Genomic DNA, 26045 nt, shown 5'->3' on the forward strand with positions numbered 1-26045 from the left:
GGTGTGAAGACGGACTTGACAGGGTAATAACCTTTTGTAGGAGAAAGTGAGGAGTGCAGATGATGGAGATCAGAGTCGAGAGTGTGGTGCTGGAAAAGCGCAGCAGGTCAGGCAGCATCCAAGGAACAGGGGAATCAACGTTTCGGGCACGAACCCTTCTTCAGGAATGAGAAAAGAGTATCCCGCAGGCAAAGATAAAAGGTAGGGAGGAGGAACTTGGGGAAGGGGTATTGAAAATGCGATAGGTGGAAGGAGGTCAAGGTGAGGGTGATAGGCCGGAGTAGGGGTGGGGGCGGAGAGGTCAGGAAGAAGATTGCAGTTTAGGAAAGTGGTGCTGAGTTCGAGGGATTCGACTGAGACAAGGTGGGGGGAGGGGAAATGAGGAAACTGGAGAAATCTGAGTTCACCCCTTGTGGTTGAAGGGTTCCTAGGCGGAAGATGAGGCGCTCTTCCTCCAACCGTCGTGTTGCTATGGTCTGGCGATGGAGGAGTCCAAGGACCTGCATGTCCTTGGTGGAGTGGGAGGGGGATGTGTTGAGCCACGGGGTGGTTGGGTTGGTTGGTCCGGGTGTCCCAGAGGTGTTTCCTGAAACGTTCTGCAAGTAGGCGGCCTGACCCCAATATAGAGGAGGCCACATCGGGGGCAGCGGATGCAGTAAATGATGTGTGTGGAGGTGCAGGTGTATTTGTGGTGGATATGGAAGGATCCCTTGGGGCCTTGGAGGGAAGTGAGGGGGGAGGTGTGGGCGCAAGTTTTGCATTTCTTGCAGTTGCAGGGGAAGGTGCCGGGAGTGGGGGTTGGGTTGGTGGGGGGTGTGGACCTGACGAGGGAGTCACGGAGGGAGTGGTCTTTTCGGAACGCTGATAGGGGAGGGGAGGGAAATATATCCCTGGTGGTGGGGTCCGCTTGGAGGTGGCGGAAATGACGACTGATGATACGATGTATATGGAGGTTGGTGGGATGGTAGGTGAGGACTAATGGGATTCTGTTCTGGTGGCGATTGGAGGGGCGGGGCTCAAGGGTGGAGGAGCGAGAAGTGGAGGAGATGCGGTGGAGGGCATCGTCGAACACATCTGGGGGGAAATTGCGGTCTTTGAAGAAGGAGGCCATCTGGGTAATTCGATATTGGAACTGGTCCTCCTGGGAGCAGATAAGGCAGAGACGAAGGAATTGGGAGTATGGGATGGCGTTTTACGGAGGGCATGGTGGGAGGAGGTGTAGTCTAGGTGGCTGTGGGCGACGGTCGGTTTGTAGTAAATGTCCGTGTTGATTCGGTCGCCCGAGATAGAAATGGAAAGGTCTAGGAAAGGGAGAGAGGAGTCTGAGACGGTCCAGATAAATTTGAGGTCGGAGTGGAAGGTGTTGGTAAAGTGGATGAACTGTTCAACCTCCTTGTGGGAGCATGAGGCAGCGCCGATACAGTTATCGATGTAGCGGAGGAACATCCACCACCTCCAATCTCATAGTCCCACAACCCCGCACCACCTGTTTCTACCTCCTGCCCAAAATTCACAAACCTGACTGCCCTGCTGACCCATTGTCTCAGCCTGCTCCTGCCCCACCAAACTCATCTCTTCATACCTCGACAAGGTCCTGTCCCCCTTAGTCCAAGAACTCCCCACCTACGTTCGGGACACCACCCACGCCCTCCACCTCCTCCATAATTTTCGCTTCCCCGGTCCCCACTGCCTTATCATCACCATGGACATCCAGTCCCTGTACACCTCCATCCCCCATCACGAAGGACTCAAAGCCCTCCGCTTCTTCCTTTCCCGCCCTGCCAACCAATACCCTTCCACTGACACCCTCCTTTGACTGACTGAACTGGTCCTCACCCTGAACAACTTCTCTTTCCAATCCTCCCACTTCCTCCAAACTAAAGGAGTTGCCATGGGCACCCGCATGGGCCCCAGCTATGCCTGCTTCTTCGTAGGATATGTGGAACAGTCCATCTTTCGCAGCTACATTGGCACCACCCCCCCCACCTTTTCCTCCACTACATCAATGACTGTATTGGCGCTGCCTTGTGCTCCCGGACCAATCAATCCAACCACCCCGTGGCTCAACACTTCAACTCCACCTCCCACTCCACCAGGGACATGCAGGTCCTTGGACTCCTCCATTGCCAGACCATAGCAACACGACGGCTAGAGGAAGAGCGCCTCATCTTCCGCCTAGGAACCCTCCAACCATAAGGGATGAACCTAGATTTCTCCAGTTTCCACATTTCCCCTCCCCCCACCTTATCTCAGTCAAATCCCTCGAACTCAGCACCGCCTTCCTAACCTGCAGGCAAAGCATTCCATACCCTTACTACTCTGAGTAAAGAAACTACCTCTGACATCTATATCTATCACCCCTCAATTTAAAGCTTTGCCCCCTCGTGCTCACCGTCACCATTCTTGGAAAAAGGCTCTCCCTGTCCACCCTCTCTAACCCTCTGATTATCTTGTATGTCTCTATTAAGTCACCTCTCAACCTTCTTCTCTCTAACGAAAACAGCCTCAAGTCCCTCAGCCTTTCCTCGTAAGACCTTCCCTCCATACCAGACAACATCCCAGTAAATCTCCTCTGCACCCTTTCCAAAGCTTCCACATGTTTTGTGCAGCTGTAGCAAAACCTCATGGTTCCGGAACTCTATCCCTCTATTAATAAAAGCTAAAACACTGCATGCCTTCTTAACAACCCTGTCAATCTGGGTGGCAACTTTCAAGGATCTGTGTACATGGACACAGAGATCTCTCTGCTCGTCTACACGACCAAGAATCTTACCATTAGCCCAGTACTTTGCATTCCGGTTACTCCGACCAAAGTGAATCACCTCACGCTTGTCCGCATTAAACTCCATTTGCCACCTCTCAGCCCAGCTCTGCAGCTTTTCTATGTTTATTCCCACAAGGACTGTGCAATGGTTGCTCTTAATACTGTTTTGCTGTGTAGTACTCCAGGTATGGCCTCACCAACATCTTGTACAGCTGCAACATAACCTCCCTGCTTTTAAGCTCAACCCCTTGAGCAATGAAGGACAAAATTCCATTTGCCTTCCTAATCACTTGCTGCCCCTACAGACCAACCTTCTGTGATTCATGCACAATGACACCCAGGGCCCTTCTGCAAATCAGCATGCTGCAACTTTTTACCATTTAAGTGATAATCTATTTTGCTGTTACTCCAACCAAATTGTATGACTTCACATTTATTAATGTTGTATTTCATCTGCCAGACCTTCGCCCACTCAATCAATGTATCTATGTTCCTCTGCAAAGTTTCACAGTCCTCTGCACACTTTGCTCTACCACTCACCTTAGTGTCATCTGCAAACGTTGACACCATACGTGTAATCCCCATTCCAAATTGTCTATATAAATTGCAAATAATTGCAGTCCCAACACCGATCCCTGAGGCACACCACTGGTCACCGATTGCCAACTAGAATAGCATTTATTTATCCACACTTTTTGTTTCCTGTCAGTCAACCAATCCTCTATCCATGCTAATGCAGTACCATTAACACCATGCAGGACAAAGTGAGGACTGCAGATGCTAGAGATCAGAGTTGAGAGTGTGGTGCTGGAAAAGCACAGCAAGTTAGACAGGATCCGAGGAGCAGGAGAATCAACATTTCGCGCATAAGCCCTTCATTCCCGATGAAGGGCTTCTGCCTGAAACGTCGATCCTTATTTTATGTAGCAGCCTCTTGTGTGGCACTTTGTTGAAGTCCTTTTGGAAAGCTAGGTACATCACATCCACTGGGTCCCCATTGTCCACTTTGCTCATAATGTCTTCATAGAATTCTAATAGAGTTCCTAAAGACATGTCAAGCATGACCTGCTGTTCATGCACCCATGCTACGTCTGCCCAATGGGACAATTTCTATCGAGATGCCCTGCTACTTTTTCCTTGATAATAGACTCGAGCATTTTCTCCATGACACAGGTTAGGCTCACTGGTCTATAATTCCCCATCTTTTGTATATCTTCCTTTTTAAGCAGTAGCATCACGTTTGCTGTTTACCAATCTGCTCGGACTGCCCCAGAGACCAGCAAATTTTGGAAAATTACTGCCAGTGTACCTGCTATTTCTCTCACCATTTCTTTTAGCACTCTGGGATGCATTCCAGCGGGAGACTCAGTTCCATTAGCTCGTCCAACACAAGTTCTTCCACAATAATGATTGTTTACGGGTCCTCACCTACCTTTGTCTCTTTTTCAATTATTGGCATGTTATTAGCGACCTCTATTGTGGAAAATATCTGTTTAATGTCTCGGCCATTTCATCATATCCCAACTCTAAATTCCTTTTCTCATCCTCTAAAGGGCCAACATTTACTTACGCTACTCTTTTTTTCGTTTTATATATTTAAAGAAACTCTTGCTATATCTGTCTTTATATTCTGTACTAGTTTTCTTTTGTCATGTTCTATTTTACTTTACTTTATAGCTCTTTTTGTGGCTTTCTGTTAACCTTTAAAGTTTTCCCAGTCTTGTAGTTTCATGCTATTTTTGGCCACTTTGTATCCTTTTTTTTCAGTTTGATAGCCTTCCTTATTTCCTGAGACATTCATGACAGATTACCCCTTTTTTAACAGTCCTTCATTTTCACTGGAATATACTTTTGCTTAGCACTTTGAAAAATATTTTTGTAAGTCCACCAGTGCTCGTCAACTGTCCCCCCATAAAATCTTTTGTTTCCAGTCTACTTTAGACAAGTCCTCCCTCATTCTTTTGTGGTCCCTTTGTTCAAGCACAGGACACCACATGGTATAGCTGAAAATGTGTAAGCGACTACAAAGTAATTTTACCAATGCTAAACTTGTAATCTGTTGTTAATAAAGTTATTGCATTTTGAAAATCTACATGTCGTCAAACAAAATCATCGGGATTTTATCAGCGGGAAATCATGCATTACTCATTTACTAGAGTCCTTGGATGAGGTTACATAGAACAAATGGGAACCTGTAGGTATATTATACTTGGATTTTGACAAGGTGTTAGATCACAAATTCCTAAAGGTAAAAAGAGGTGTAGGAGGTGATATACGAATGTGGGTATAGGATTGAAACAGCCATAGAAAATGCTGATGAAACTCAAAATCTGGCAGCATCTGTGAGGAGAAAAACTAATATGACTTCTTCAGAACTGGAAGGAATAGAAGATTGGTTACCTGACTTTTGAGAGTTAGCATAAATGGGCCATTTTTGGGTTAGCAAGATAGAGTAACTGGAGTCCTCGGGTCAGGCAATTTTTATCAGTAAATGGATGAAAGGATGCAATGTACGGTTTCCAGGTTGGCTGCTGACTCAAGATAAGGAGGAAAGTAAGTTGTGAAAAGGCCATGTGGAGTCTGCAAATGGCAAGACTCAGCTCGGATTTACGAAAGGGAAGTCTTGCTTGACAAATCTTTTGGCATTGTGTGAAATTATAGTGAGTAGAGTTGACAAGGGGGAGCCAATTAATGTGGTATATTTGGACTTTAAGAAACCATTTGACGAAGTCCTGCATAAAAGATTATTGTGCAAGATTAAACGCATGAGATTGGGGGAAGTGTATTGAGATGGATAGAAAACTGGCCAGCAGAGAGAAAACAAAGTAGAAATTAATGGGTCTTTTTCAAATTAGCAGGCAGTACCTAGTGGTCACCCTCCACTTCTACCAACTTTCCATGCTGCCGCAATAAATGTAACCCCTGCGCCCACACCTTCCCCCTCACCTCCATCCAAAGTTCCAAAATAGTCATCCACATCTGGCAGAGATTTTTCTGCAAATCCAAGCACCTCATTTATCGTGTCCATTGATCTCTATGTGATCTCCGTTACATGTGGGAGACAGGAAGCCAGATCACCGAACATTTCAGGGAACATCTCTGGGGGACACACACCAAACAACACCTCTGCCCTGTAGCGACCACTTCAACTCCCTTCCCACTCCACCAAAGGCATGCAAATCTTGGGCTACCTCCACCACCAAATCCAAGCCACCTGACGTCTAGAGGAAGAACACCTCATCTTTAGCCATGGGACCTTACAACCACACTGCATCAACGTCAACACCAGTAGTTTCCTCATCTTCTCCCCACCACATATCATCCCAGACCCGCCCCACCTGTCCGTCTTCTTTCCCACATATCTGCTCCACCCTCCCCTCCAATCTATCACCATGACCGCACACCAGCATCTACCTGTTGCCTTCCCAGCTACCTCACCTCCATCCCCATCCTCCTGTTTATCTCTCAGCTTCCCCTCCACCCCCACATTGTTGATGAAGAGCTTATTCTCAAAACGTCGATTCTCTTGTTCCTCGCATGCTGCCTGACCTGCTGTGCTTTGCTAGTGCCACACGTTTTGACCTTGATCTCCACCATCTGCAGTCCTCACTTTCTCCTGTTTTTTTAAACCAAGTTTATTCATGGGATGTCGATATTGCTGACAAGGCCAGTATTTACTTTCCATCCTGAATTTCCCTGAAGGAAGTTATGGTGCACTGCCTTCTTCACCCACTCATGTCAATGAAGGAGAGGGGTATCTGTATGTCCACACTGGGTTATGAAGGGAGTTCCACAAATTTTGACCCAGCGACAATTCTGAAACATTGACCTTGCTTCAAATCTGAAAGATGTGTGGCTTTGAGCTGCTCTCACCCATAGTTGGAGGCTACTTTGTCACATTCCTAACTTGTGCCTTGCAGATGATGGACAGATGTTGAGTCAGGAGGTGACTTCCTTACTGTTGAAATCTCAGTCTCTGACATGCTGTTGTGGCTGGTTCAGTTCAGTTTCTGGTCAATGGTGAGCCTCGGGATGTCAACAATGGGGATTCAGCAATTATTCTGCTCAGGTTAGGATGCTCAAATAGAACCTGGAGCATTTCAGTACTTTTGGCTTTACTAGTTAAATTTTACATTTTGTTTCCTAGCAGCACTGTGGCTCAGGAGTTAGCACAGCTGCATCACAAGACCAGGGACCTGGGTTCGATTCTAGCCTCAAGTTACTGTCTGTCTGTGTGGAGTATACGTGTTCTCCCTGCGTTTGTGTGGGTTTCCTTTGTGTGTTTCAGTTTCCTCCCACAATCCAAATACGTGCAGGTTAGCTGTATTGGCCATGCTGGATTGACCATATTGTCCAAGGACGTACAGCTTGGGTGAATTGGCTGTGGGAGGTGCAGGGTTGTTGGGGTTGTGTGTGTGTGGTGGGGGGGTGTTGGGGAAGGGTCTGTGTGGGATCCAGGAGAGAGAGTCAGTGTGGACTTGTTGGAGCGTATGACCTGTTTCCACACTGTAGGGATTCTGTGGGTTCTACTTATAACTCTTTGTGTGCAGTTTCATTAGTCAGATTTCATTGCTGTAGAAATACCATTCCATCAAAACTTGCCATTGTTCTGGTGTTCGATCAAAAAGGCTTCACTATAATTCTGATCTATGTTTTGCCCCGTAATTTGAGTAACTGAATCTTTCCTGTTTACTTGTTTCAATCAGATTCAGGCTCACTTTAACATTTTGCATTTGGTCACACTTTCATATTTGAACATAGAACAATACAGCACACTACAGGCCCTTTGGCCCTTGATGTTATGCTGACCTTTTATCCTACTCTCAGGTCAAACTGAGCAAGAAAATTGACATTTCGGGCAGAAGTCCTTCATCAGGAATGAGGCTGGGAGCCTCTGGGGTGGAGAGATAAGTGGGTGGAGGTAGGGGTGGGGAGAAGGTAGCTGAGAGTGCAGTTGGTGGATGGAGGTCTGGGTAAACGTGATAGGTCGGAGAGGAGGGTGGAGCGGATAGGTAGGAAGGAAGGTTGACAGATGGGACAGGTCAGGAGAATGGTGCTGAGCTGTAAGGTTGGAACTGATGTAAGGTGGGTGGAGAGAAAATGAGGAAACTGGTGAAGTCCACATTGATGCCGTGGAGTTGAAGGGTTCTAAGGTGTAAGATGAGGTGTTCTTCCTCCAGGTGTCAGGTGGTGAGGGAGTGATGGTGGAAGAGGCCCAGGACATGCATGTCCTTGGCAGAGTGGGAGGGGGAGTTGAAATGTTCGGCCACAGGGCGTGGAGTTGATCGGTGCAGGTCTCCCGGAGATCCTGTGACATTCAAGTCTCCGTAATGGCCACAATATCATAGTTCCAAGTACTAATCCATGCTTTATCCCTGATACTTGTTGCGTTAAAATTGACACACTTCAACCCATCACACTGACTGCAATTTTGCCCTATCAACTACCTGTCCCTCCTCACAGATTCTCTGCATGCTGTATCTGGCTGTTCACTAGCTACTACATGCTCTGATCCATAGCTTCAGTTCCCACCTCCCCCCTCCGAAATGGTTGTGCTGAGAGTCCTACCCAGGGGAAATTTTTTTTTGAGAGAAAGTACCTATTTCTATGAGATGTAATTCAAAGACGGTTCGCTGGTCTGATTACTGGGACAGATGTAAAACTAATGAGAAGAATTGGGCAGGTTAGACCAATAACCATTCAAATTCAGAAGAGTGAGAGGTGATCACATTGAAACATATCAGATCCTGAAGGTGCTCAATAGATTAGGTGCTTAAAGAGTGTTTCCCTTGCCCGAAAAGGCAAGAACTAGGGGACACATGTTTTTCGCTCTGTGTCATGAATCTTTGGAATTCTATCCTCTGTGGAATGGTGGAGGTGGGATCATTGAATATTTTTTCATGCATTGACAGATATGTTTTTGATAAAGAATGGCCTGAAAAGTGGTCAGAGGTCACCAGGAATGTGAAGTCAAGGCCATAACCAGATCAGCTATAATCTTACTGAATGGGTGGAGCAGGCAAGACTGGTTGACTGCCACTCCCCATAATTGATATGTTGGCAGATATCAACTTGAAATATGTAATTTCATCAGAAATGTGAAAATTGATATGTGTGAGTATTTTTTCCAGGTACTACCTTGATCTGTTGATGGTGTTGTTCATATTTCAGATACTACATCTCCAAGGGTGCGATTGTGGATCAGCTTGGTGGCGACCTTAATTCCACCCCTCTTCACTGGGCAACAAGGTAAGCATTCACCTGGCTTCCAGTTCCTTATGCCACTAAATTACATTGCTGATTACTTCCTCTGTGTGGGGATGGGGCGCACAAATTACCAACTAGCTTCAGTTTTGCTTTGATTTTTTGAGTTGCTCGAAAATTTAATATATAACGTATTGTGAGATATTTAAAGTTTTTTTTGTGGAATGATAAATAATGTGCTGGACACAAATGAGACATTCAGTCTAACTGGTCTGTATGTGTTTGTACTGAATGTCAAACTATTGGGAGATCTTTCTGTGCCTTTGTCCCTCTTGTGTTTATTTAGTTTCCTCTTAAATACATCAATGCTATCAGCTGAACTTCTCCTTGTGACAGTGATGTCCACATTCTAACTACACTTAGTGGATGAGGCTCACTTAAACATTGCGTTTATGCCATCCTTCCCTACTTTTGGAAACAGACTGGCAAGCAGTTTATTTGTTTGATAATGAAAGGACATTAGAGCAAATTTGGAGGTTTCGAATAAATTATAACAAATTCAGGCCATGATTTAGGACAGCAAACAAGTGGCTTCTTTTGCAGCTATGATCTTTTGTCTCAAAGTTTTGTTCCTTTGTCCAGATGGTTAATGTATAAAGTGAATGGTTGTGGTCCCAACACTGACTCCTGCAGGACTCCACTCATCACCAGTTGCCATCCTGGAAAATACTCCTTGATCCCTACTCCCTGCTTTTGGCAGTCAACCAATCCTCTCTCCAACTCTTAGTTTGCCCCTAACACCATGGGCTTTTGAGTTACTTAACAGCCTCCTGGGCGGCATCTTGTCAAAGGCCTTCTGGAAATCCAAACTGATTATGTTCATTAGTTCTGTTTTGTCTAACTTGGTTGTTAGCTCGTGAAAGAATGGTAATGGATTCAATGGATTGAAAGTTGGTTGGCTGACAGGAAACAAAGAGTAGTGATAAATGGCTCCATTTCGGAATGGCAGGCAGTGACCAGTGGGGTACCGCAGGGATCAGTGCTGTGATCGCAGCTTTTTACAATGTATATTAATGATATGGAAGATGGTATTAGTAATAACATTAGCAAATTTGCTGATGATACTAAGCTGGGTGGCAGGGTGAAATGTGAGGAGGATGTTAGGAGATTACAGGGTGACCCAGACAGGTTAGTTAAGTGGTCAGATGCATGGCAGATGCAGTTTAATGTGGATAAATGTATGGTTATCCACTTTGGTGGCAAGAACAGGAAGGCAGATTACTACCCAAATGGAATCAATTTAGGTAAAGGTGCAGTACAGAGAGATCTGGGTGTTCTTGTACACCAGTCAATGAAGGTAAGCATGCAGGTACAGCAGGTAGTGAAGGCTAATAGCATGCTGGCCTTCATAATAAGAGGGATTGAGTATAGAAGCAAAGAGGTTCTTCTGCAGCTGTATAGGGCCCTGGTGAGACCGCACCCGGAGTATTGTGTGCAGTTCTGGTCTCCAAATTTGAAGAAGACATTCTGGCTATTGAGGGAGTGCAGCGTAGGTTCACGAGGTCAATTCCTGGAATGGCGGGACTCCCTTCTGCTGAAAGACTGGAGCGACTGGGCTTGTATACCCTTGAGTTTAGAAGACTGAGAGGGGATCTGATTGAGACATATAAGATTATTGAAGGATTGGACACTCTGGAGGCAGGAAACATGTTTCCGCTGATGGGTGAGTGCCGAACCAGAGGACGCAGCTTAAAATTACCATTTAGGTAGACCATTTAAGACAGAGATGAGGAGAAACTTCTTCATCCAGAGAGTGGTGGCTGTGTGGAATGTTCTTCCCCAGAGGGCAGTGGAGGCCTAGTCTCTGGACTCATTTAAGAAAGAGTTGGACAGAGGTCTCAAGGATAGTGGAATCAAGGGTTATGGAGATAAGGCAGGAACAGGATTCTGATTAAGGATGATCAGCCATGATCATATTGAATGGTGGTGCAGGCTCGAAGGGTAGAATGGCCTACTCCTGCACCTATTGTCTATTGTCTATCTGGCATGACCCCACCTTGATAAAATTGTGTTGACTCAGCTCTATTTTACTACGCACTTCCAAGTTCTCGACAATATCATACTTAATAGTGGACTCTAAAGTCTTAGCTATGAGCAAGGTCAGGCTAATTAGCCTATAGTTTCCTGTCTTCTGCCTTCCTTCCTTCTTACACAGAGGTGTTATATTCACCATTTCCAACCCTCTGGGCTCTCTCTGACTCCAGTGCTTCCTGAAACATCACCACTGATGCTTCCACAATCTCCCCAGCTTTCTCCTTCAGACCCAGAGTTTAGGCTATCTGGTCTGGGTGATTTATCCACCTTCAGACCTTTCAGCTTCCTCAGCACCTTCTTGATGATAGCCATTACACACACGTCTACCTTGAAATTCTGGTTTGCTGCTGTTGTCTTCTGCTGTGAAAACTGATGCAAAATATCTATTCTGTTTCTCCAACATTTCTATGACTAATAATTGTCCCTCAGTCAGCTACGTCAGCTACTTTATTAACCTTTTCAGTAGACTACTGAATTTTAAATTTGTAAAATGGAGAAAGTTAAGAAAGATTTATAATCCTTGCATTGTCTCCAAATTCCCCAAAATATATAAGACCATAAGACATAGGAGTGGAATAAGGCTGATGGGCATTTCGACTCCACTTACCCACATTCTCCCCGTAGCCCTTAATTCCTGGTGACCTCAAGAATTTATCAATCTCTGCCTTGAAGACATTTAGCATCCCGCCCTCTACTGCACTCTGCGGCAATGAATTCCACAGGCCCACCACTCCCTGACTGAAGAAATGTCTCCGCAGTTCTGTTCTGAATTTACCCCCTGTATTTCTAAGGCTATGTCCAAGGGTCCTAGTCTCCTCGCCTAACGGAAACAATTTCCTAGCGTCCACCCTTTCCAAGCCATGTATTATCTTGTAAGTTTCTAATAGATCTCCCCATAATCTTCTAAACTCCAATGAATACAATCCCAGGATCCTCAGCCGTTCCTCATATGTTAGACCTACCATTCCAGGGATCATCTGTGTGAATCTCTGCTGGACGCGCTCCAGTGTCAGTATGTCCTTCCTGAGGTGTGGGGACCAAAATTGGACACTCACTCTGGATGTCTCCAGCTTTGGATGTGATGTCTCCTTTCTGACTATGCAAAGCTTATTTTTGAATAACTAATCTCAGACTGTGTGAGTATTCAATTCTTGACACTGTTTTGCATCTTAAACAAAACAATTAACAACTTAACTCCTCTACATTGGAGAGACAGGACACCTACTTGCAGAGTACTTCAGAGAATATCTCTAGGACACCCCCACCCCACCGCCCCATTACCAAACACTTCAACTCCTTCTCCCACTTGGCCAAGGACACGCAGGTCCTGGGCCTCCTCCAACCCCACGGTATCAATGTGGATTTCACCAGTTTAGTCATTCACAGCCCCCCCTCCCCTGCCACCTTATCCCAGTTCCACCCTTCCAACTTGGCACTGCCCTCATGACCTGTCCTGCTGTACATCTTCCTTCCCATCTATCTGCTCCACCCTCCTCTCTGACCTATCACCATTAACCCCACCTCCAACAATCTGCCCCACTCTCAGATACCTCCCCCAGCCCACACCCCCTCCCATTTATCTTACGACCCCCTCAGCCTCACTCCTGATGAAGGGTTTTTGCCCAAAACGTCAATTCTCCTGCTTCTTGGATGCTGCCTGACTTGCTGTGCTTTTCCTGCACCACTCTCTGGAATTTCACAATTCGTTAACAAGAACAAAGAACATTTCAGTGAAGGAACTGCCCTTCTGCCCTCCGACTCTGCGCCAATCCAGATCCTCTATCGAAATCCGCTGTCTGTTTTCTAAAGAGCGCTATCCCTTTGCTACCTGCCCATTCATCTTTCTGTCTTGATACATCTTAAATGATGCTATCGTTCCTGCCTCTACCACTTCATCTGGCAATGCATTCCAGGCCCCCACCACCTTCTGTGCAAAGAACTTTCCAAGCATATAGAACATAGAAAAGTACAGCACAGAATAGGCACTTCGGCCCATGATGTTGTGCCGAGGATCAATCCTAATGTAAAATATAATAACAAAGTTTACGCACCCCTCAATTCACTGCTGTCCATGTGAATGTTCAGCAGTCGCTTAAATGTCCCCAATGACTCTGCTTCCACCATCACCGCTGGCAACACATTCCATATATTCACAACTCTCTGCGTAAAGAACCTTCCTCTGGCGTCACCTCTATATCTTCCTCCTAATGTCTTAAAACTATGAAGCCTCGTGCCAGTCAATCCTGCCCTGGGGAAAAGTCTCTGGCTGTTGACTCTATCTATGCCTGTCATTACATTGTATAACTCGATCAGGTCACCTCTCTTCCTCCTCCTCTCCAGAGAGAAAAGTCCAAGCTTAGTCAACGTCTCTTCATAAGACAAGCCCTCCCGTGCAGGCAGCATACTGGTAGACCTTCTTTGCACCCTCTCCAATGCCTCTATATTTTTCCTACAGTAGAGTGACCAGAACTGGACACAATATTCCAAATGTGCTTTCACCAGGGATTTGTAGAGCTGTAGCAAAACCTCATCACTCTTAAACTCAATCCTCCTGATATTGAAAGCCAAAACACCATATGCTTTCTTAACAATCCTATCCACTTAGCAACTTCGAGGGATCTATGTTCTTGCACACCCAGATCCCTCTGTTCCTCCACACTGCCAAGAATTCTGTCTTTAATCCTATATTCAGCGTTCAAAGTCGACCTGCCAAAATGCATCACTTCGCATTTATCCAGGTTGAACTCCATCTGCCATTTCTCAGCCCAGCTCTGCATCCCGTCTATGCCGCACTGCAGCCTGCAATAGCTCTTGATATTATCAACAGCACCTCCAACCTTTGTGTCATCTGCAAATTTACTAACTCACCCCTCAACCTCCTCATCCAAGTCATTTATAAAAACTACAAAGTGCAGAGGCCCAAGAACAGAGCGATGTGGGACCCCATTCAACACTGTCCTCCAGGCAGAATTATCTCCATCTACAACCACTCTCTGCCTTCTATCAGCCAATCAATTCTGAATCCAGATAGCCAAATCTCCCTGTATCCCATACCTTCTGACTTTATGAATGAGCCTACCATGTGGACACTTATCAAATGCCTTGCTGAAGTCTATATACACCACATCCACTGCTCAACCTTTGTTGACCTGTCTTGTCACCTCCCAGAGAACTCAATAAGATTAGTTAGGCATGACCTGCCCCTCTCAAAACCATGCTGACTGCCTTTAATCACACTATGCTTTTCGAAATAGCCGTAAATCCTGTCCCTCAGACTTCGTTCCAAAGCCTTGCTGACCACAGACGTAAGACTGACTGGTCTGTAATTGCCAGGGATTTCCTTATTACTTTTCTTGAAAAGAGGAACAACGTTCGCCTCCTTCCAATCCTCTGGTACGACTCCTGTGGAGAGTGAGGAAGCAAAGAGCTTCACCAGGGGCTTATCAACCTCTTTCGCTTCCTGGAGCAGCCTAGGATAAATCTGGTCTGGTTCTGGGGACTTATCAGGATTTTAGCCCACCCTCTGACAACCCCTTCTCCCTTCTCCAACACACCCCATCCACCTGGACACCCCGTGCTGGCCTCTTACCTGCCCTCGATCTCTTCATAGCCAACTGCCGGTGCGGCATTAACCGCCTCAACCTCTCCACCCCTCTCACCCACTCCATCCTCTCAACCTCGGAATGTGCAGCCCTCCCTCCATTCCAACCCCAACCTCACTATGAAACCGGCAGACAAGGGAGGCGTGGTAGTCGTTTGGCGCACCGACCTTTACACTGCTGAGGCTAAAGGCCAGCTTGCGGGCACCTCCTCCTACTGCCCCCTTGACCATGACCCCACCTCCCACCACCAACCATCATCTCGCAGACCATCCATAACCTCATCACCTCAGAGGATCTCCCACCAACCGCCTCCAACCTCATAGTCCCACAACCCCGCACCACTCGTTTCTACCTCCTGTCCAAAATCCACAAACCTGACTGCCCCGGCCGACCCAGTGTCTCAGCCTGCTCCTACCCAACCGAACTCATCTCTGCATACCTCGACATGGTCCTGTCTCCCTTAGTCCAAGAAATCCCCACCTATGTTTCGGGACACCACCCACGCCCTCCACCTCCTCCATGAATTTCGCTTCCCCGGTCCCCAACGCCTTATCTTCACCATGGACATCCAGTCCCTGTACACCTCCATCCCCCATCACGAAGGACTCAAAGCCCTCCGCTTCTTCCTTTCCCGCCGTACCAACCAGTACCCTTCCACTGACACCCTCCTTCGACTGACTGAACTGGTCCTCACCCTGAACAACTTCTCTTTCCAATCCTCCCACTTCCTCCAAACCAAAGGACTAGCCATGGGCACCTGCATGGGCCCCAGCTATGCCTGCCTCTTCGTAGGATATGTGGAACAGTCCATCTTCTGCAGCTACACTGGCACCACCCCCACCTTTTCCTCCGCTACATCGATGACTGTATTGGCGCTGCCTCATGCTCCCACGAGGAGGTTGAACAGTTCATCCACTTTATGAACAGTTCATCCACTTTATCAACACCTTCCACCCTGACCTCAAATTTATCTGGACCGTCTCAGACTCCTCCCTCCCCTACTGAGACCTCTCCATTTCTACCTCGGGCGACTGAATCAAACGGACATTTACTATAAACCGACCAAGTCCCACAGCTACCTCGACTACACCTCCTCCCACCCTGCCCCCTGTAAAAACGCCTTCCCATATTCCCAATTCCTTCGTCTCTGCCGCATCTGCTCCCAGGAGGACCAGTTCCAATACTGAACAACCCAGATGGCCTCCTCCTTCAAAGATCACAATTTCCCCCCTGACTTGATCGACGATGCTTTCCGCCGCATCTCCTCCACTTCCCGCTCCTCTGCCCTTGAGCCCCACCCCTCCAATCGCCACCAGGACTGAACCCCACTCGTCCTCACTTACCACCCCACCAACCTCCATATACATCGTATCATCCTTCGTCATTTCCGCCACCTCCAAACGGACCCCACCACCAGGGATATATTTCCCTCCCCTCCCCTATCAGCGTTCCAGAGAGACCACTCCCACCACGACTCCCTCGTCAGGTCCACACCCTCCACCAACCCAACCTCCACTCCCGGCACCTTCCCCTGCAACCGCAAGAAATGCAAAACTTGCGCCCACACCTCCCCCCTCACTTCCCTCCAAGGCCCCAAGGGATCCTTCCATATCCACCACAAATTCACCTGTACCTCCACACACATCATTTACTGCATTCACTGCACCCGATGTGGCCTCCTCTATATTGGGGAGACAGGCCACCTACTTGCAGAACATTTCAAAGAACACCTCTGGGACACCCAGACCAGCCAAGCCAACCGCCCCCTGGCTCAACACTTCAACTCCTTAACTCCCCCTCCCACTCCACCAAAGACATGCAGGTCCTTGGACTCCTCCATCGCCAGACCATAGCAACACGACGGCTGAGGAAGAGTGCCTCATCTTCTGCCTAGGATCCCTCCAACCACAAGGGGTGAACTCAGATTTCTCCAGTTTCCTCATATCCCCTCCCCCCACCTTATCTCAGTCCCAACCCTCGAACTCAGCACCGCCTCCCTAACCTGCAATCCTCTTCCTGACCTCTCCGCCCCCACCCCCTCTCCGGCCTATCATCCTCACCTTAACCTCCTTCCACCTATCGCATTTCCAATGCCCCTCCCCCAAGTCCCTCCTCCCTACCTTTTATCTTAGCCTGCTTGGCACATTTTCCTCATTCCTGAAGAAGGGCTCATGCCCAAAACGTCAATTCTCCTGCTCCTTGGATGCTGCCTGACCTGCTCTGCTTTTCCAGCAACACATTTTCAGCTCTGATCTCCAGCATCTGCAGTCCTCACTAACTCCTAAAATTTCCATTACATCAACTTCATCAATCTCGATCTGTTCAAGCCTGTATCCCAGCTCCTGAATGTTCTCATTCACAACATGGTCCCTTTCCTTGTTTGCTTCACATTCATTCAGCTGCTTTCCTCGTTTTTATGAGAAGCTCCTCTGTTCTCGTCATCCAAGTTTCTTAATCTTACCTCTTCTTACCAGTCTCAGAGGAACAAATTTGTGTATCACTCTCAACAACTGCTCTTTAAAGAGTCTCCACATGTCTGCTGTGCCCTTCCTGTGGAACAATTGCTCCCAGTTTTTTTTCCCAACTCCTATCTGATAACATCATAATTTCCTTCTCCCCAATTAAATATCTTCCCTTGAAAACTGCACCTTTCCCTCTCCAAGACTATGGTAAATGTGAGGCAGTTGTGGTGACTGTCACCAAAGTGTTCTCCCACCGCGAGATCTGACACCTTCTGGTTCGTTGCCGAGCACCAAATCCAAAATGGCCTCTCCCCTCGTCGGCCTGTCTCCATACTGAGTAAGGAAACGCTCCTGAACACACCTGACAAAAACGGCTCCATCCAAACCATCTGTACTTAGGAGGTTCCAGTCAATATTGGGAAAGTTGAAATCAACCCATAACAACAACCCTGCTACATCTGCATTTTCCAGAATCTGCCCGCCTATGAGTTCTTCAATCTTCCGACTGCTATTAGGTGGTCTGTAGAAAACCCCCAACGTGGTGACTGCTCCCTTGCTGTTCCTAACTCCCACCCATACTGACTCAGTAGACAAACCTTTCCCAACAACCTTTATTTCTGTAGCTGTGATGCACTCTCTGATTAGCCCTCCTCTTTTTTCTACCTTCCCTGTTCTTTTTAACTGTTCTAAATCCTGGAACATCTAGCAATCATTCCTGCCCCTGTGAAACCCTCGTCTCTGATATGGCCATGACATCATAGTCCCAAGTACTGATTCATGCTCTAAGTTCATCACTCTTATTTCGGACACTCCTTGCGTTAAAGCATACACACTTTAACCAATCCTTTGTTTCACCATGTGAAAAACGTTCCCGATAGATTCATTCCATCCTGTCACTGCCCCATCTACAACTACCCCCCCCCCCCCTCTCAGATATGTAGCTCTCGTTCCCACCCAATCTGCCAAACTAGTTTAAATCCTACCAAACCACCTGAACAAATCTCTCACCCAGGACATTTGTGCCCCTCCAGTTCAGGTGCAACCAGTTTCCAACCTAACTCTCCGTAGTCACTCTTCAGATCCTCAATCCCTTTCCTAGCTATGCCATTGGTGCCAATATGTACCACGATTTCTGGCTGCTCACCCACCCCCTTCAGAATCCTGTAAATCCGATCGGCGACATCCCGGACCTTGGCACTGGGGAGGCAACATACCTTTCGGTAGTCCTGTTCCTAACCACAAAATCTCCTGTCAATCCGTCTAATGATTGTGTCCCCTACCCCTAGTGCTTTTCTATTCTCCACCGCGCCCCCCCCCCCCCCCACTTCCCTTCTGAGCCACAGTGTCAGGCTCCGTGGCAGAGACCTGACAACTATGGCTTTCCCCTGCTAGGCTGTCCCCACCAGCAGTATCCAAAAAAGTGTACTTATTGCTGAGGGGAACAGCTCCAGATGATCCCTGCTCTATCTGTTGGTTCCCTTTCCTCCCTCTGACTGTAACTCAGTTGTCCTTATCCTGTGTCTGAGGAGTGACCACCTCCCTGTACATCCTCTCAATTTCGCACTCAGCCCCCCCGGATGATCCGCAGTTCATCCAGCTCCAACTCCAGTTCCCTAACTCTGTTTTCGAGGAGCTGGAGTTGGGTGCACTTCCCACAGATGTGGTCGGCAGAGACGTGTCATGTCTCTCACCTGCCATTTTCTGCAGGAGGAACATGCAACTGCCCTATCAGTCATACTTGCTAATCTGAAAGCCCACGCAGGATTAACCAAGGAAGAGAAGAGAAGCAAAAGAGAAAACCTGAAAACTTACCGTGTTTACAGACGCTTAGTAAGGTTAGAGAAGGTGAGTGGGAAGGAGGCCCTACGGTGTAAGGTCTTGGGTTTAGATTGCACCCACTTAAAAACTTCCCGGCAGCCCTTGCTTCTCTCTGTCCTCTTTCCTCACCGCTGTCTCTCCTCGCCACTCTATTCAATATCTCTACTAAGCTTTTCCCCTCTCACTTTGAATCATGACCCCTAGTAATTGAGTCCTCCACTCCGGGAAAAAGTTTCTTGGTATCCATGCCTCTCATGATTTTGTCGGTCTCAATCAGGTCCCCCTCAACTTCCTCCTTTCCAATGAAAATAATCCTAATCTACTCAACCTCTCCTCTGAGCTAGCACCCTCCATACCAGGCAACATCCTGTTGAACCCTCTGTGCACCCTCTCCAAAGCATCCGCGTCCATTTGGTAATGTGGCAACAGAACTGTACGCAGTATCCCAAATGTGGCCAAACCAAAGTCTTCTACAACTGTAACATGACCTGCCAACTGTTGTACTCAGTACCCCGTCCGATGAAGGAAAGCATGCCATATGCCTTCTTGACCACTCGACTGACCTGCATTGCCACCTTCAGGAGCAATGGACCTGAACACCCAGATCTCTCTGTACATCAATTTTTTCCAGGACTTTTCCTTTTACTGTACAGTGTGCTCTCCAATCGATCTATATTCTGCTGCATTCTCGGACAGTCCCCTTCACTATCTGCTATTCCACCAATCTTTAGTGTCTTCTGCAAACTTGCTAATGAGGCGTGATGTCACAAGGAATTAAGGGCTACAGGGAGAATGCTGGTAAGTGGAGTTGAAATGCCCATCAGCCATGATTGAATGGCGGAGTGGACTCGATGGACCGAATGGCCTTACTTCCACTCCTATGTCTTATGGTCTTATGGACCTATATCTTCCTCCACATCATTTATATATTGCAGACAACAGTGGTCCCAGCACAGATCCCTGTAGGACACCACTAGTCACTGGTCTCCATTTTGAGAAGCTCCCTTCCACTATTACTCTCTGTCTTCTGCTGCTCAACCAGTTCTCTACCCATCTAGCTAGAACACCCTGGACCCCATGCGACTTCACCTTCATCATCTGCCTACCATGGGGAACCTTATCAAACGTCTTACTCAAGTCAATGTATATGACATCTAAATCCCTTCCCTCATCAATCAACTTTGTCATCTCTTCAAAGCATTCTATTAGGTTTATAAGACATGACCTTCCCTGCACAAAACCGTGCTGCGTTTTATTGATAAGCCCATTTTCTTCCAAATGGTTATATATCCTATCCCTTCATAACTTCTCCATTAGCTTCCCTACCACCGACGTCAGGCTCAGATCTGTAATTACTTGGATTTCCCTGCTACCCTTCTTAAACAAGGGGACAACATTAGCAATTATCCAGTCCTCTGGGACCTCCCCTGTTTTCAAGGATGCTGCAAAGATACAGTAACTTTTCCACAGCAAAACAATTCAACAACAATGTGATGTATAAACACACAAACCTTTGCTTTCAGCCCCATTCACACAAAAACAGACAAAAAAAACATGAAGGATAAACAAAAGAAAATCACAAAACTGGCCGGGTCACTCCAGTGTTTCTCATGATGCATTGTTCCACAGGTATAGATGTAGATTCTTGGGTGGTTTTCTGAAGATGTTGATCATAATGGCAGTTTCAGATAATGGCAGTGATACATAAAACTTGGTCTTCTATTCTTTGAACTTCCAAGAGCCATAAAAGGAGGTTAGGCAGAGAACTTAAGCTGAATGCTGTCACATCAACAGCCAGATGTCTTCTCACTGAAAAACAGTCCAAATCCCAATTCAAACTGACTCCCTCCCTGACAACTTGACCATCTCCTCCACAAGGTCCCAGTTGCCATTCAAAAGTGCAATATACTTGACGTAAGGTTTTTTCCCCAGATTTGCTGGAATCAATTCCCAAGTACTAACTTTGTTAATAGCAACTTCTACTATTAACACAACGCTCTTTCCAGGAGACAAAGTGTCTGCAGAACCTTGGTCAGAAACCAACCTGCAATTGACTTCCTCACAAATAAACAAAGCTTACTTAGTCAATATTCCTCTAACACAAGCTGTTACCCACAGTCCACAAGGGATTTTTAGCTAGAATTCACAGTTCCAAAATCATGAAAAATTATCGAGAGCCATAGTAAGAGGTATATAGACAGGTTGAATCAGTGTTGCCAGAGGAAATATAACTTTTGGAAAATGGGAGATGATGCACTTTGGCAGAAGAGTAGAGAGCAGAATGTTTTGTAAATGGGGAAAGACTGCATTAAATTGGAGGCAGCACAGGAATTTGGAGATCCTCATCCATGAATCGCAAGATGTGACATCCAAGTTCAAGACTGTTAGCCTTTATTACAAAGGCAATGGAGTATAAAAATCAGGAAGCCTTGCTAAAGCTTACTAGTTAAACCATATCTCAAATACACTGAAACAGTATTGTGTCACAGTTTTAGTGCCCTTCCCCAAGGAAAGAATTACTGGAATTGGAGGCAGTCCGAAGAAGTTTCGCATGGTTGATCCTGAGAATGGAGGCATATTCTTGAGAAGAGGTTGAGTATGTCATTGAAGTTTAGAAAAATAAGAGGCAGCCTTACTGAACATAGGAACAAGGGGTAGCCACTTGCCCTTTCAAGTCACCTTTACCATCCTATCTACCACTTGCAGGAAGCTATGGACTTGTACCCCAAGGTCCTACTGTACGTCAATACTGATCAGGGTCCTGCCATTAAATGTATACTTTTCCATAACAACATTTGATCTCCCAAAGTGCAGTACCTCACACTCACTTGGATTAAACGCCATCTGCCATTTCTCTGCCAATATCTGCAACTGAGCTATGTCCTGCTGTATCCTTTGACAACCTTCAATACCATCTTCAACTCTGCCAATCTTTGTAGCGTCTGCAAACTTAGTAACCCATCCATCTACATTTTAATCCAAGTAATTTATTTATATCACGAACAGCAGAGGTCCCAGTGCAGATCCCTGCAGAACCACTGGTCACTCATCTGTAGCCAGAAAAACACAATTCCACTACTACCCTCTGCTTTCTATGGGAAAGCCAATTCCACATCCATATGGCCAAGTCCTCCTGCATCCCATGCATCTTAATCTTCTGGATTCCTGATTATGTGCTGTACCTGGAGACTAACCTTCAAAGGTTCATGCACTAGGACACCCAGATCCCTCTGCATCCCAGAACTCTGCAAGCTCTCTTAATTTAGATAATATGCTTCTTTTTATTCTTTTGTCAAAATGGGCAATTTCCCACTTTCCCACACTATATTCTATTCCTTATAGTCCTTTTATGAATATTAATGGACTGATAGAATTGATGCAGTGAGGTTGTTTCCCTTGTGGGGATGTATAGGACCAGAGGCTGTAGTCTCAGTCAGGGGTCACCTATTTAAGAAAGAGATGAGGGATTTCTTCTCTCAGAAGGTAGTGTTACAACACTGGGGAAACCCCTCTGCTAAATTAAAACCCACAATACAGAAAAGATTTATCCCGTGCAGTAATTGTGAAAATTCGAGAGGTCAAGAACTATTTAAAGTAAAAATTAACAACTTTATTTCTTAAAATATGACAGAGAATGATTAACTAACAACTATTTACAGCTCCTTCCTCTAACCTATCGTTTACCTTCCCCTTCTACAAAACTAGTCTGATAACCACTGCCCCCCCCCCATGCCACTGATTAAGATTTACAAAACAAAACTTCTTAACTCAAAACCAGGCAGCTCTCAGTTTTCTCTGTATTCAGTCTTCTTCTTTGGGATTCTGCTTCACAGGTTACTGATCAATAAAGGTACCTTTAAGAGAGCAATTTTTCGGACAGGCTGTTTAAATGCTGTTGGCTTGGCAGTTCTCCTCCCAACTGTTCAATTTTCCTGGTCTTGTACCCTCAAAGCATCGGATTGTGTCATTGGCTTTTAAGATTGTCAATATATTCAATTCAAACTTGATTGGAGTTGGGTATTTTGGGGTACAATTTAAACTGAATGTCTGAACTCAAATTTGTTTTTTGTCTCCGGGCAACCAGCTCATAGAATTATTCAACCAAATGTTACTTTTTTTTTCAGAACACTTGATGCTGTCAGGTAGTTTTTGCTAGTTTTTAAACTCTCTTCAAGGTACAGTACACCCACATCTTCATAACAGTAGTGAACTGTGGATTTTATTTACCATATAGGGCTGTTGAGGCTCAATCAAGAAGTATTTTAAGAGCTGAGACAGAGTTTTAATCAGTAAGGGTTTGATGGTTATGGAGAAAAAGCAGAAAAGTGGAGCTTAAATTTATCAAATCAGCCATGATGTAATTGAATCTGGAACACTCTCAAAGGGTCACGAGACATACTTCTGTTCCAACACCTCATGGTCTTCCTTTCCCTCCATCATGACTTTCTGAGCCCCCAACCTCCTCACTGCAGTGAGATGTAATGAGTCATCTTCCCCGAACAAGCTTGCAAAAATATTGAGCATTGTTACAGATGTCTCTTGCCAAAGTGCCTCAAATCCGCCAATTTCCATCAGAGGAGAGTGATGCAGGTAGAAAGATATATTTCTAATCTCTAATTTTATGATTTGTGAAATTTGAACTGCTGCCCTTCAGAGTGAGTCTGATCAATTGGAATCTTTTGTTCATAAACTTCTGTCACGTCCCCTCCCGCCCCCTTGAAATCTTCTGTGAAAATATTGTTAACTGTTTGAGCCATTGTTAATTACATAAGCCTGGAATCCTCCGAGTTCATTTTTTAAATTGTATCGATAAACATGTTTCCATTAAGTTAATAATTGATCTAAATTTCTGCTGAGCACTTAACCAAAAGTGACAAAATGCAATGCAGTGACAAATGTAATGTCGTTGTCTGTGAAATCCAGCTCATCAAATTAGTGATCTGGCGACATGTATTTGAAGTCTGCCTTGGCAGATGGTGACATTTGAATTCATTAATAGTGAATACAATTAATAATGGTAACTATATAACTGTGGACAATTATTGTCAAAACTCATCTGATTTACTAAGGCTCTTGAGGGTCTGAAATCTGTCCTCTGAACCTGCAGCCATATGATTGACTCAAGCGCTGGCCTTGCCCACAATGCCCTTATCCCATGAATAAATAATTTCACAGAAAGGTGGCACATTGGCTCAGTGCTTAGCACTGCTGCCTCTCGGCGCAAGGGTCCCGGTTCTGATTGCAGACTTGGGCAACTGTGTGTGTAGAGTTTGCATATTCTCCCTGTGTCTGTGTGGGTTTCTGCTGGGTGTTCTGGTTTCCTCCCACAGTCTGATCATGTGCAGGTTAACTGGATTGGCCATGCTAGCTTGCTCATAGTGTCCAAGGATGAGCAAGCTAGGTGAATTAGCCATGGGAAATGCAGGGATAGAGTAGGTAGATGGGTCATTCTTCGAGGGGACTACAGTGTGGACTTGATGGGCAGAATAGCCAGCTCCCACACTCTGAATGCTAAGATTTTCGGAGCAGGTCATGCTGAGAATCCTACGACGAGTAATTCCCTTCCTGTCTCCCCAGTGTCCACCATCTTTAAGACACAATTCAGGAGTGTGATGGAATATTTCCCACTTGGCTGGATGGATAGAGCTCCAACAGTATTTATGAAGCTTGACACCATTCAGGATAAAGCAACCTGCTGATTGGCACCGCATCCCCCACCTTCAACGTTCACTCCCTTCATCTCTGACGCACATAGGCAGTGTGTACCATTCATAAGATGTATTGTATTAATTCACAAAGGCACCTTCAGCAGTGCCTTCCAACCTGCTAGCACTACAATCTTGAAGGACAAGAACAGCAATGGGAGCTCCAGCACTTACAAGTTCCCTCCAAACCACAAACCATCCTGACTTCGAACTGTATCACTTTCCTTTCCTGTCACTGGTTCAAAATCCTGGAACACTCTTCCTAACAGCACTGTGGTATACTGAGTTCCCAATAACTGCTGTGGTTCAGGAAGCATAGCTCACCACCACCACCACAGCCATGAGGGATGGATAATAAATGTTGCCAGCAATGCCCCCACATCCTGTGAATAAATTAAGAAATATGGAAGTAAATTTTCCCTTAGTTTTGACAAACCTTCAACAATGCCTGTGTGAATTATAATGCAACATTTGTCATCTTAATTTATGTAAAATGCTTTTTGGGTCCTTTTTTCCAGGCAGGGTCACTTGTCCATGGTTGTGCATCTGATGAAGTATGGTGCGGAACCGTCACTGATTGATGGAGAAGGCTGTAGCTGTATCCACCTTGCTGCTCAGTTTGGTCATACCTCTATTGTTGCATACCTGATTGCAAAGGGGCAGGTAAGTTTCCATCTGCTTTTGTTTATACACCTGAACAACACAACAATGATCATTGTAGGGACTGACACAGCTCACTTGATTGTCACCCCATCCACCCAATAGTGTATAGTGTGCTATTTTTTAAAAAATGCCTTTCAATTTCCCAAGTTTCTTTTAACAGCATGTTCTAAACTTGTGGTTTCTGCAAGTCAGAAAGAGAGCACTGTTTCTCCCAAAGTCCCCTCTAAGTGTCTCATGTAATCGTGAGTTTTAAGTATATGGCTCTCCTTCAAAGTGACTAAATGGAATTCTAGAACTCAGTGCGTACAACCCCATTCCCCGACCTCCAAAAACACAATAATTGTGGGTGTGCGAGGGAATTTAGCGATCACGTGAGCGAATGAGTGAAGGGGAAAAAAACAAAGATCTTTCATTTTGACATGTAGGCAATAGTGCCAACATGCCTCACAGCCATTAATTACCTTTGAAGGATTGACACTGTTATAGAGTCATAGAGATGTACAGCACAGAAACAGACCCTTTGGTCCAACTTGTCCATACTGACTAGATGTCCTAACCTAGTCCCATTTGCCAGCACCTGGCCCTAAATCTGTAACCCCTTCCTATTCATCTACCCATGTTATAATTGTACCAGCCTCCACCACTTCCTCTGGCAGCTCATTCCATTTACATACCACCCTCTGCGTGAAAACGTTGCCCTGGAGGTCACTTTTAAGTTTTTCCCTTTTCACCC

General features: G+C 46.0%; 1 protein-coding gene across 2 annotated transcripts in view; it reads left to right on the forward strand.

The window, feature by feature from the left end:
- zdhhc17 (zinc finger DHHC-type palmitoyltransferase 17) overlaps window positions 1-26045 on the forward strand; it is a 144733-nt gene that overhangs the window by 73612 nt on the left and 45076 nt on the right. For both annotated transcript variants that reach the window (XM_060839575.1, XM_060839576.1), the window contains exons 4-5: window positions 8936-9013; window positions 25168-25312. In XM_060839575.1, coding sequence (XP_060695558.1) covers window positions 8936-9013; window positions 25168-25312 — 223 coding nt within the window. The remainder of the gene's footprint in view (window positions 1-8935; window positions 9014-25167; window positions 25313-26045) is intronic.

This window comes from Hemiscyllium ocellatum, chromosome 19 (genome assembly GCF_020745735.1).
Source record: "Hemiscyllium ocellatum isolate sHemOce1 chromosome 19, sHemOce1.pat.X.cur, whole genome shotgun sequence".
NCBI lineage: Eukaryota > Metazoa > Chordata > Chondrichthyes > Orectolobiformes > Hemiscylliidae > Hemiscyllium > Hemiscyllium ocellatum.